Genomic DNA, 12,774 nt, shown 5'->3' with positions numbered 1-12,774 from the left:
CTCTTGAAGATCACTACGGAAATCTTCAAGCAGAGGCTGAATGTCCACTTGGTAGATAGGTATATGCTGGGGAAGGGGTTCTTGTTCAGATAGAGGTTGGAATAGACGACCTCTGTGTTCCACTCCACTACTAATATTATGTAATGATAGGAAAAAATGAATAAATTTGGGTGGTAGTATAACTAGTATGGTGAGGGAACTCAAAACCATGGGGGAAAGATAATGAGTTTTGTTTTGGACATAATGAGTTTAAGATGTCTACTGGAGGTACAGTTTAAGATGTCTGAAAGGAGTTGAAGATGCAAGATCAGAGAGATTGGGACAGAATAGGTAGATTTGAGAATCATCAGCATAAAGATGATAATTAAATCCATGGGAGCTGATGACATCACCCAGTGAAATAGTATAGACGAATAAGAGAAGGAACCCAGAACTGAACCCTATGATTAGGGGGCATGATCTGGAGGAGGATTCAGCAAAGGAGACAGAGGAGTGGTCAGATAAGTAGGAGGAAAACCAGGTGAGAGTAGTGTCCTGAGAGCCTAGAGAAAAGAGAGTATCAAGCAGGAGAGTGTGATCAACAGGGTCAAAGGCTACAGAGAGGTCAAAAAGAATAAAGATTGAGAAAAGGCCATTGGATTTGGCAACTAAGAGTTAGTTCATTAGTAACTTTGAAGACAGCAGTGGAATGATAAGCTCAGAAGCCACACCATAAGAGGTTAAGAAGAGAGTGAGAAGAAAGAAAGTTGAGGTACTTATTCTAGGCTTTTTCAAGAAGTTTAGCTACAAAAGGCAGAAAAGAAATAGGATAATAGTTAGCAGGGATGGAAAGATCAAGTGGGAGATTTTTCAGGACAGGAGAGACATGGGCATGTCTGCAGGAAGTAAGAAACGAACCAGAAGAGAGGAAAAGATTGAAAACAAGTGAGAATGGAATGATGGAGGGGGTAATCTATTGGAGGAAAACAGGACAGAATGCAATCACTTGAACAAGTGGAGGGGTTAGCCTTAGTAAGGAGAAAGACCGCTTCACTACATGAAACAGGGGTGAAAAAGGAGAAAATGGTAGAAGGAACCTGAGTGATAAGAGATAAGGAAGAAAGAAGAAGAGAGAATGGCCTCATTTTTTTCTGTAAAATATGAGGCAAGGTTCTCTGCTGAGAGAGTGAAGGGAGTGAGAGGCATGGGAGGCTTAAGGAGGGATGAAAAGTTTTGGAAGAGACACTGTGGAAAATCTACCTGAATGAACATCCAACAAAACTTTTCCAACAATATGTAAATTCTGGAACAAACAGCACAGACTGACAGTGAACTGGATCCAGATTTGGAAAGGAAGAGGAGAAAGAGCTGGATTGCATTTGGGAAATTGCAAAGCACTTTACACACCCAAAACTTCCCAGCAAAAGCCCAACTTTCCAACACAAATATTTTACTGTTGTTGCTATATGATAGTGATGGAAAGAAAGTACATGGTTTAAGCTGGTAGTAACACATAACTAACAAGAAGGTCAAGAAGGTAAAAGGAGAAGATAAGCAGACCATGCAGTATGGGTGACTGGCCAGAGTGCTCTACTAGAATTTTCACTAGGGAGAAAGTGAGGAAGTCCTCCAGCATGTCGGATGAATCTCCAGTGGTTAATCTAAAGGAGAACATGGAGAAGACTGGCAGAGAATGGGCAGACATGGGTGAGATACCATCTGTATCATTACATGGAATTCCCAAATCAATGAGTTCATACCGAGTGCTTGAGAGTATAAATATTATGAGAGTCAGAGAAAGATAAATGTGAATGGAGCAGGCCAAAAGTCTTGAGTGCTTTATTTTTAAATGTGTTCAGTGCTATGATAAATATAATGTTGAGTATATACTATACCTGGATTAGAACTCATTTTATGAGCATATATCAATGCAATCAAGGAGCAAAGGGATACATCTTGTTTGTTTTTAATGGCCTCCAATTCTCGAACAGCATCTTGGTCTCTACCTAAAAGTCACATAGGATTAGGATAAAGTCAAAGTTTTTTCACCTAACAACAATAATTTCAAGCATAAGGAACACATTCACTAAAATAGCACATACCTTCCATTAACGAGCCATATGCATGGTAAAACCTGAAAACTGGATCACCGACATACCTCTTAAGTCCTTCACTTGCAACATTTACTACATGATGAAAAAATCTCTCTTGACAATAATAGTTGATCAAAGTCTGAAAGAAAAACAAATTTAACAAAAAAAAATACATAACTTTTAGTGAAAGAAGCACTGAATCTGGATCGACATGCTATAAGTTTGAATCCTGACACTGCCACTTATCTGTGTGACTGTGAACAAATCACCCCAACTTCTTCATCTTTCAAAACAGGGCATTGGATTAGATGATCTCAAAGATCCATTCCAGCTCAAGATCTGCGATCCAAATGAATGAACAAATAGAAGCATTTTTTTTTCCCCAAGAAGGGCCAGAGTTAGGTATACTGACTGCCACAGGAAGGAAGCTAAAAGGAAAGTTACACTTATTAAAAATCATAGACCCATCTGGAAGGGACTGAGACCATCTAGCTGAAACCCTTCATTTGAAAGCTAAGGAAATTGGGGCCCACAGGAGAACTCTTACTACCAACAGGTAGTAAGTAGTAACACCTGGTTTCAATCTCAGATTCACTAACTTCAAATCCAATTCTCTTTCCAATGAACCACTCTGCCCAAGATCACTGTCACCTCTTCCCTCATCATCAGCTATTTTGGTCCAACCCACATCTCCACTTCCATCACTTCCATTACTACCTATATCCTACATCTGGGTGAATGTTCAATAATAAAGAAGCATTTAAAAACATTTTTAGAAAGAAAATCACATTTAAGAATCCTGGATGTGGTTAGAAAAGAGAGGTAGAAAAGGCACTAAAAAAAGATCGAGATTACCAAAGATCTCAGGAAGAAGAAACTCAAAGACCTTGAACATAAGAAGATTAATCAACAAAGAAAACATTAACAACAGAAGAAAATATGGCCTTCAGATTCTACTTCGCGCATCGATGAATCCTGCAAAACAAAGGAAAATGATCCAATACCTGATGAGAGAGAATATCCTGTGGAATTTGAGAACATGCAACCACAATACTGTTCCTGAGTCATTCAAAAGAGAAATGAGAATTATGAGAGCAGAACGTGCAGCAAAAATAATGGGTAAAATAGAAAAACTGGAATCTATGATGGAAGGTTTCAACAAAGAAACGAAAGGACAACAGGAATGCAAACATATAGAAATGAAGGACAATCTAGAAAAAGAGAAGTAACAAAAAATAACATTTTAAAAAAGTTTACTATACAAAGCAAAACACCCTGATTTTGAAGACAGGATGTGTAGAGACAATTTAGGGATCACAGGTCTCCCAGAAGAACACAACAGGACAAAAAACAACCTTAATGTAGGAAATAATCGAAGTACACAGAACTTCTGACAAAGAAAATTAAATACCAAGCAAAATGATTCACAAATCACCTCCAGGGGAAAAAAAAAATCCAAGACTTCAAGACATGCAGTGATTAAACTGAACAATTCAATTCAGAAACAAGTTTTGCAAGAGATTAGGAGAAAGACCTTCAAATGCAAAAGAAAAAAAAAATCTGATTAACACAAGACTATTCTGTACTCACCAGAAAACACAGGAGGGAATAGAATAATATGTTCCAAAGGACCATGGAGCTCAAGATGCAGTCAAGGGTGACCTACCCTACAAATCTAACCCTAACCATGCATGAAACAAGGTGAATGTTCAGTAATAAAGAGGCATTTAAAATAGGCATTCTAAATTCTAAAAGAGGCATTCTAAAATAATTAATTCTTAATTCTGGGTATAGTCCGGGGGATCTGGAACTTGAAAAGTCTACTCTTTCTATTTAATCGTGTTAAAAACCAAAACACCCAAAACCAAGTAGTCATCTCAGTAAATGTAAAAGAAGCCTCTAAGAAAGTATAACATTCTTTTGTGCTGAAAAACCTACAAAGCTATAGGCATAAAGGGTCCTTTAAAAAACTATAAAAAGCATCTATCTAAAAATTTTTAAAATTATCATAAAAAGTATCTATTTAAAACTAGAAGCAAGCATAATAAGCAATGATGATACACTAGAATCTTTTCCAATAAATATGGGAGTGAAGGAAGGCTGTCCACTCTCCCCACTATTTTTTGATATAGTTTTGAAAATGCTAGCAATAACAATAAGACAAGAGAAAGAAACTAAAGACATACAGATAGGTAAAGAGGAGATAAAACTATCTCTATGCTTTACTTGTAAAATCCTAGGGAATCAGCAAAGGCACCAATTGAGACAATAGCTTTAGAAAAGTTTCAGGTTACAAAATAAATGTTCAAGAATTAACAGCATTTCTATATGCTACTAAAACACAAGAAGTAATAATAGAAAGGGAAGTCCCATGCCAAATAATGACAAAATGAATAAAATATCTGGGGATCAGCCTGCTACAAAAGACTTACAGATACAATCATAAAGTGCTCGTTGAAGAAATAAAGAAAAATAGAGGGAGGCTAAGTGCTTTAAGAAATGAAGGGTGTGATGAACAAAGAGAAGCACGGAAGAGTAATATGGACTGATGCAGAGTGAAATAAGGGTCAAGAAAATAATATATTCAATACTATAACAATGTAAAGGGAAAGAATGACACAACAAAAAAAAAAATCAAAAGTAAATGTAACAAAATTACAAAGATCAAGCAGGACTTAAGAGATATGATAAGGCACCCCCAACCAACCACTTCCTAAAGGTCCACAGGTACAACAAATTGCACGTTTTCAGACTTTTTCAAGGTATTGGTCAGTTGTACCAGGGTTTTGTTTTGCTTTTTCTTTTGTTCTAAAAATTGCTACGAGATGGCTCAGGACAGCTGAGTGGTTCAGTGATTAGAGTGTTGTACCTGAGTTCAAATATTTACTAGCTGTGTGACCCTGGGTAAATCATTTAATGTTGTTTGCCTCAGTTCATCATCTGTAAAATGTGTTGGAGAAGGAAATGGCAAATCATTCCAATTGCTTCGAAAACCCTAAATGGGGTTACAAAGAGTCAGATAGAACTAAAATGACCAAACAACAATGATGACGATGACAAGATGGCTCTTTGGGTGGGGGAGAGAAAGGAATACTTGGGATAATAATGATGATTGAAGAAGCAGAAGATGTCAATACTCATTAAAAAAATTAAAGTTATATTAAGGAAGCTATCAAAGGCTTATATATATAGATGATAGATTATGAATAATATCGTACTAGTTGCATCAAGGCTCATAACACTGAAGAGCCTCCTGGATAAGACCATTAATCACTCCAAAAAAAAAGTTTTGTCTAATCAAATGCACAGTTTCTAAGTGGATAAACAATGTCTAATGTATATGCAGTTAGAAGGACAACCTGAAGAGCATATCTTTAAATATATCTGTACCTTGGACAGACATAGCAAATTTGAGTACATAGAAAGTTGAGTACAGAATTAAGCAGAAGGAAGAGAATGGACGGGATTGCTTATGGAAAATTACAGCATTCCATTAATGATCTCAAACTTCTCCATTAGATAAAGGTCTACATTTTTATTACTAATATTTTACCATAGTCAACATATGACTGAATTATGGAACACTACAAAATTGGAAGAATTAAAATTGAGAATCATTCTGAGGGCAATGGAAGCACAAGGTAGCTGTGAAGATGAAATACATTACAATAATGAATTATGAATAAAACCAAGAACAAAGGATATTATCAGAGAAATATTTGATAGAAACAAAAGATAGGTTAGATACAGGGAAAGGAAGAAAAAAAAACCTGCTGGATGACCAGTGTGGTCCAATGGTTATCCTCTCTATAGCAAGGGAAATTGAGGAAATGCTTCAGCATGTGTTAAACATATAAGGATACCTGATAGAAAGGCAAGGAGGAATTGTGATCTCCATCACTGGAGGGAATATCAACAAGGATAAAAGATTGAGGATTTATTTATTTGCGAATTCTCACCTATTGATAAATAAGAGATGGCCATACTAATAACTCTAAAGCACAGATGTAATGATCTAAATTAACAAGAAGAAACATTTATTAGGCACTTACTATACATCCTGAGCTAGGTTCTCAGGAATACTGTATTCTCTCCCCCCAAATTTCATAATGCACTAAAGAAGTTTACTGTTTAGTAAAGGTGTTAGAAAAAACCAGATAGCACATAATATTGTGTACTGTGATTACAAAGTGAAGTGCTGTGTTAAGTAAAGGGAAGTTGATAAAACTGATAGGTCAAGGAAGGCTTTAAAGTGGCATGTTTTAAAGCGTGTGTGAGATTTTGCCAGGCAAAAATAGTGCTGGAAGCCTTCTAAATACAAGGAGGAGCCTGAGAAGAGGCACAGATTTAAGAATACACAATACATATTCAGGAGACTTTAGAGATATCTAATATAGCTAGGGTTCAGAGTACAGGGAGAGAAGAATAATAAGATGAAAGGCTGAAAAGGTATGGTGGCATAAGGTTGTAAAAGGGTCTTGAGTGACAGGCAGAGGAACCTGAACTTTACTTGGTAGGCAATGAGGAAGCATGGGAAGTTTTTGAGCAGAGGAGTGATGTGACTAGATCTGCACAGAAGGAACTTATCAAAACACTCATGTTGTAATTCATCATTTTCATCCCTGCTACCTCTAACCTAGTGATCATGAATAATACAAGTCACAATCCTTGGACTATATCTACATCACTTGATTTTCCACTGCCAAACATGCATCATATCACTTTGTATTATACCTAATCTTCAAAGTAAGATTCCTAAAACTCAGACCCCTCCTAATGACCCTCCTTTTTCAGTGAACCCTGAGGAAAGACCTGGGCAGCTTTAAATTGGGGAAAGAAAATGGGAGGTTTGGAAAGGAAAGAGTATATTAACCAGCCTCTTCTGTGTTTAAGCATGGTCTCAGAATTAATTCCACTTTCTCCCCTCCTCCTCAAACACATTTTTATATTTGGAGAGGAGGAATTAGCTCCCCTTTCTCCAATTACACAAACAGGCAGTAGGGTAGATCCACATATGTTAAAGGAACATTCATCCTGTTAACAATTTCAAACCTATCATCAGCAGCAAATAAACACATTTTTAGGGTGAGGAGCTCGAGTCCAGACAAGACCCGTAAATTCATCCCAGTAAGGGAGATTCTGGTGTGGAAACTCCCTCCATGGCCGCTGATGATAACAGCTAGCTATCGTTTATATAGTGCTTTAAAATTTGCAAGGCAAATTTAAAAATTTTTTAATTATCTCACATTCAATCCTCACAACAACCCTGTGAGTTACGGGCTAGTATTATCCTCATTTTACAAATGAGGAAACAGAGGCAGTCAAAGGATCAAGGGCGGTGCATACTGTCACAGGGTCACAAAGCTATTAAGTATGTGAGGCTGCATTTGAACTCGGCTCTCAGCCCTTCCAGATTCCAGGTCTCCATCCACAGCTCCAGGACATAAAAGAGTTTGGCCAGGCCCCATGGCCACTTAGAATCAGAACCAGAATTTGAATCCGGGTCTTCTTCAAAATTCCAGGCTCTGCCACAAATTAACCAGTAACATGGGGGCAGAGACGTCTTTTGCCTCTGTTGGTATCCCCAGCGCTTACCACAGTGCCATGCACACAGTAGGCGCATAACAACTGCTGAGTTGAACTGAATCAATTCACATTAAGAGACCATGACACCTTGTGGCCTCGGGGACAAAAGAATAAGTCAGGCCCCGGTCTAACCGTTAGACTCAGTAACAACGTGACCCCAGTCCCAGGCTTTGGGGGATGGAGAGGAGGGGGGGCAGCCCCGACCCAACCATGGAGGTGGGAGCCGCGGGGTCCCCACGCGCCCAGCACCACGCCCCGAATCCAACGGCGTCCGCGCCCCGGACCTTCCTCATCGTCATCCCCGGCCCCAGGCCCGGCCTCACCCCACCCCGCGCCCCCTTCCCTGGAGCTCACTCCCTCACCTTCAGACCCTGAGCGTCCATGGTTCGCTGGACGACGGAGAAAACGGGCAACCGCCCCCAGGAGACCCGGCCGAAGGCCCGCCCACCCCGCTGGGCCAAGGCCCTCCCACCAGCTTCCTCAGCTCCCGCCTCCGACTCCCGGGTGCGCGCTCCACCCAGACTTCTGAGTGACCATGGGCTCGGAGGGGAGCCTCGCTCTGGGTCTGGAGGCGGGGACGCGTGCGCGGAAGGCGGGGCTTGGGAGATAAGGGGGCGGGACTCGAGGCGGGGACGCGCGGGAAGGAGCTCAGAGCGTGGGACACGCCTCAAGAGCGAGAGCCCCAGCCATTGGCTGTCAGTCAAAGGGGGAGGTCCCGCCCGCCCTGACAGGAAGGAGGAGGGGATTTGAGAGGGGAAGGAGCTGGCTCATAGGGGATTAGGGAAAAGGAAGAGAAACGTTCATTAAGAGCTACCTAAATAATAATAACAGTAATAATAATGGTAAATAATAGAACAACAAGGAACCTTCCCTTAATTCCAGTGCTTTCCCTCTCTTACTTATTCCCCATTTATCTTGGATATAACTTACCTTGTATGTATTTGTATCTTGTCTCCCCTATTAGATTGTAAACTTGAGGATGAGAACTGTCTTTTGCCTCTTTTTTTATCCCATGCTTAGTACAGTGCCTGGCACATAACAGGCTTTTAATAAATGTTTATTGAATTGAACTGAAAAGCAATAACTAACACTTATTGGCACTTCAAGATTTTCATGGAATTTTAGAAATTCCATGAATTAGCTCATTTGATCCTGCACAAAACTGGGAAGAGTGGGGGTGTGAAATACGGCTTGTATTCAAGCTGAAGAATGCCTATTCACTTATTTTCCTTACTCCTTTATCTTCTGAGGGGAGCAAATTGTAGACAAATATCATGATGTAGTTAAGAAGCAATGCTCTCTTCATCTATAATGTCAAGTGCTGTTTAATAGCTAACTATGGTGGTCACTAAATAGTGATTGGTTCCCTTGGACCCATAAGATGTGAAAATAGTGAAAAGAGTCTGTAGGCAGGATAGCTAGGTTGTGTAGTCAATAGAATATCAGACCTAGAGTCAGAGAGACCAGTCTTCCTGAATTCAAATGTGGCCTCAGACACTAGCTGTGTGTCCCTGGGCAAGTCACTTAACCCTGTTCACCTCAGTTCCTCATCTGTAAAATGATGTGGAGAAGGAAATAACAAACCGCTCCAGTATCTTTGCCAAGAAAACCTCAAATGGGGTCATGAAGAGTGGACATGACTGAACAACAACTCTATAAGCAGATTTTTTTGTACAATAGGAAGCTGTTGGAGACTCCTCTGCCTTTATTCTTACCACAGCTTCCTTTCTTCTTTCTATGGAAATGCCATGAATATATTGGTAATTCTGAACTTCTTATAATGGGAAATTACTCCCTTTTCACATATTGGATCAATCATAGTGTTTAATTTTTTTTTTCTTTTTTTCCTCATTGGTGACAATTGGTATAGGGAATTTATGGCAAAGAAACTCCAACTAAAGGAACTGCCTTCTCTCAATGCACATCTGCAACTGTTCTGCAATTTAGAGTCTTAGAAAATTGCCTGGGGACACAGAGGTTAAGTGGTTAGCTTACTCAGCTGGTATTAGAGATAAATTTGAACCTTAGTGACTCAGAGGAGCCCTCTATCCAAGGTGCTGCCACCTCTTGTAGTGCTTTATTTTCATATTGAAAATGTGAGTTTTCTCTCTCTCTCTCAGTGTAAGTCAGTGACTGAGGTTTCCTAAGAGTATTTTTTTTTTCCCCTCAGTTTTGGTCCACACATCTATGCTCAATTGTGAGAGATTGGCATCATTTGTAGACAACAAATTAGAAAAGATTCTGATATTTTGAAAAATCAAGATTGATGTTTTTTTTTTTTAAAGTTGAGTCAGGATACCTTCAACCCTTTCCTTCTTTGCATTCAATCAATCTGGAAGGCAAGGCAATTGAACTGTAGAACAGAAAAGCATTAAAAGTACCAAAAACTTTTGTCAAAGGCACGAGTCTCTTCCCTTCAGAAGCCAATCTATTGAAGGAGGGTAACCAAGCTTCCTGGAGAGGTATTTATGAACTGGCTTTCATGGTATAGACCTAACTGTGTTAGGAGGGAGAAAATGAGAGATAGATGAGATCTCTACGTGGACGAGCAATATAGCTCGGGGAACTCTGGTTGCCCAGGTGACTTCCCTTGTGGATCCGTGTTTGGGTTTTTCCGTGCTGTAGATATCTTTGGGGAGAGTCTTGAGTAATAGTCTATACTGCAAAATGCTAGTATTCTTAAGTCAAAGCATACACTAAATGGATTGAGGAGAGAAGATGTTATTTCATAAGGTCAGTAATGACTTGATCTTTGACCACTCCTGAGCCTTTGTGTATTCTGGCAGATATATCTATGCAAGAGGGAGAAACATGCTGATTGATAGAATATGAGGCAAAGGATCAAGATAAATTATTTTCAATGATTCTTCCCTCAATGTTTATGTTGCTCACCAGAGTTCTATGGTTGGAAGATCAGGGGTTCTAATCTCTGCTCTGCTGCTTACTAACTGCTGGAAAGCTCAGTTTCTTCATTTGTAAAGGGGAAAAACACCTTCCCTGCCAAACTCCAGGGTATAACAATTCTCACCTAGTACAAGCAGGAATTAAAGGCATCCTTAGTTCAAGGTATAGAGGATGAGGTAGGCAGACAAAGACCCAAAGATAGATGATCATTTTACATTTTTGGACTCTGGGTCTAAGCCTATGTCACCTTGCACTAAGTACAACTCTGGATGGTCTTGCACCTTTATATATTGATAGATGTTCTGATTATTAGGCAAGCATTATGTTGAAGAATATTTTCTTCAGGCAACTTCAGTGATTTCCTATCCATTCTTGTCTGTAAGTGACCACCCATGCATTCCTTCAAACTCCCAGATTCCTCTAAAATTTAAACTCTTCTGACTAGTCTAACTCCAACCTCAATCCTAATCTTTCACTTTCTAAGCCTATACTTTTATATTTTAAGATGTCAGTCTTATAGTCAATAGGAATACATCTTTATGCTATGCCCTTGGGGTCAGTTTTGCCATACCTTATCATTGGACCACTAGTCTGTATACGATTATGACTGATGTCTCATTTCCCTTTCTTTTATGTGAAAAGGGCCTAGGGGTTTTAGTTCACTGAAAGATCAATATGAGTCAACTGTATGAAATAGTACCCCAAACACTAATGTAAATGTAGGCTGCACTAGAACAAGGAAGGGAGTAGTCCTATTGTTTTCCAACGTACCCAAACCACATTTAGAATATGAAATTCAGTTCTGAGCACCACATTTTAGAAAGGACATCAACAAGCTAAGCATATCCAAGGTGACCAAAATGTTGAGGGTCCATAAATCATGTTATAGAAAGGTTGGTTGAAGAAAATGGGGATGTTTAACCTGCAAGTAAGCATTTGAAGGGCTGAAAAGGGGGAAATCTCAAAGTGGTGAAAAGCCATCCCACTGAAGAATATTCCCATGGGGAGAAGAGAGCCATTCTATAATGGTAAATGGGGACCTTACATGGCTATAACTTCTGGAGATTTTATGCTCAGAAAGAACAATACCTCTGAGAGAGTGGTATGCCTGAATGGATAGCATCCTTCCTCAGAAGGAGAATCAGAGCTACTGGTGGCAACTGTTATCCAGACAGGTAGGAGGACATGGACCCAGACAAGAGATTTCATGGAAAATGGGAGGAAATGATCCTGGGGAATAGAGAGGTTAGTAATAAACTGCACAATCAGTGTCATAAAAATTTCTATCCTTTCTATCTCCTGTAGGAATTTATCCTTCTAAGAGTGAGGAACAATAGAACAAAACAAGCTTCCACTTTTAAAGATGTTAAACTGTTCTGTGAAGTAGGTGTATATATCTATCTGTCATTTCATATAAATATGAGTACAATTCAAGTCCCAATACAAACCTTATAGTGGTATTATTGTTATTATCATTATTATTAGTCTATCCACGTTTCTCCCATCCTGTATCTGGGTACTTTGATTTTTTTAACCTAATGGTAAGGTTTTACATTTAACCTTATTAAAATTTTCTATAATCTATTTATCCCATAGTATGTGTTTTGAATGATGTTTCGGGATCCATATTCTGACATCTAATGTATTAGTGTTCCTGTTTTCAAACAATACTCAAATTCAATAAGAATAACTTTGTTCAAGGCTATGTGGTATCTTTCATGAGACTCCTGTCTGGTAGAGAGAATGCTAATGCAACACTGCATGATTATATGAAGGTAAGAGTTGATACAAGAGCTTTGGATAAGAGAGACATTTTTTCTTGTTTTGTCTTGGAGAGATATGCTATGTGTGGTTTCTAATTCTCTTTGGGGATATACAAATAAATATATATATAAAGAGAGAGAGAGAGAGAGAGAGAGAGAGAGAGAAACACTTTAGTAGCTTTATGCGTATAGGAGCAGATGGCTCTCAAAGTTTCCTGATTTCCAGCTTGCCTCTCTAGAGACTACAGGAAATTTCCCCTTGGGTGAGATTGAAGCTTCTGTATTTTTTATAGTCTAATCTATGTAACTTCTCTGATTTCTATTTTTGATTATTTGAATGAATAAGTTTACTTGCTATTCACTATTTGTAATTTTTTTGTATAGCTAGTATTTGGTGAGAAGGGGTCAAATTGGTGAATGTATGCTGAGTTACCATTCCTTTTTTAAGG

General features: G+C 39.0%; 1 protein-coding gene across 2 annotated transcripts in view; it reads right to left on the bottom strand.

Annotated features, from left to right (window-relative positions):
• The window catches only part of TTC21B (tetratricopeptide repeat domain 21B), a 100,853-nt gene extending 92,756 nt beyond the window's left edge, over positions 1-8,097 (bottom strand). For both annotated transcript variants that reach the window (XM_027866205.1, XM_027866206.1), the window contains exons 1-3: positions 8,021-8,097; positions 2,082-2,211; positions 1,875-1,985 (exon numbers count right to left, since the gene is read on the bottom strand). In XM_027866205.1, the coding sequence (XP_027722006.1) occupies positions 1,875-1,985; positions 2,082-2,211; positions 8,021-8,041 (262 nt within the window). In that variant the 5' untranslated portion in view covers positions 8,042-8,097. The remainder of the gene's footprint in view (positions 1-1,874; positions 1,986-2,081; positions 2,212-8,020) is intronic.
• Between the last annotated feature and the right edge of the window lie 4,677 nt (positions 8,098-12,774).

This window comes from Vombatus ursinus, unplaced genomic scaffold, assembly GCF_900497805.2.
Source record: "Vombatus ursinus unplaced genomic scaffold, bare-nosed wombat genome assembly UNPS02014779.1, whole genome shotgun sequence".
NCBI lineage: Eukaryota > Metazoa > Chordata > Mammalia > Diprotodontia > Vombatidae > Vombatus > Vombatus ursinus.
Note: the sequence above shows the minus strand (reverse complement) of the source record. Positions and strands in the feature narration are given on the sequence as shown.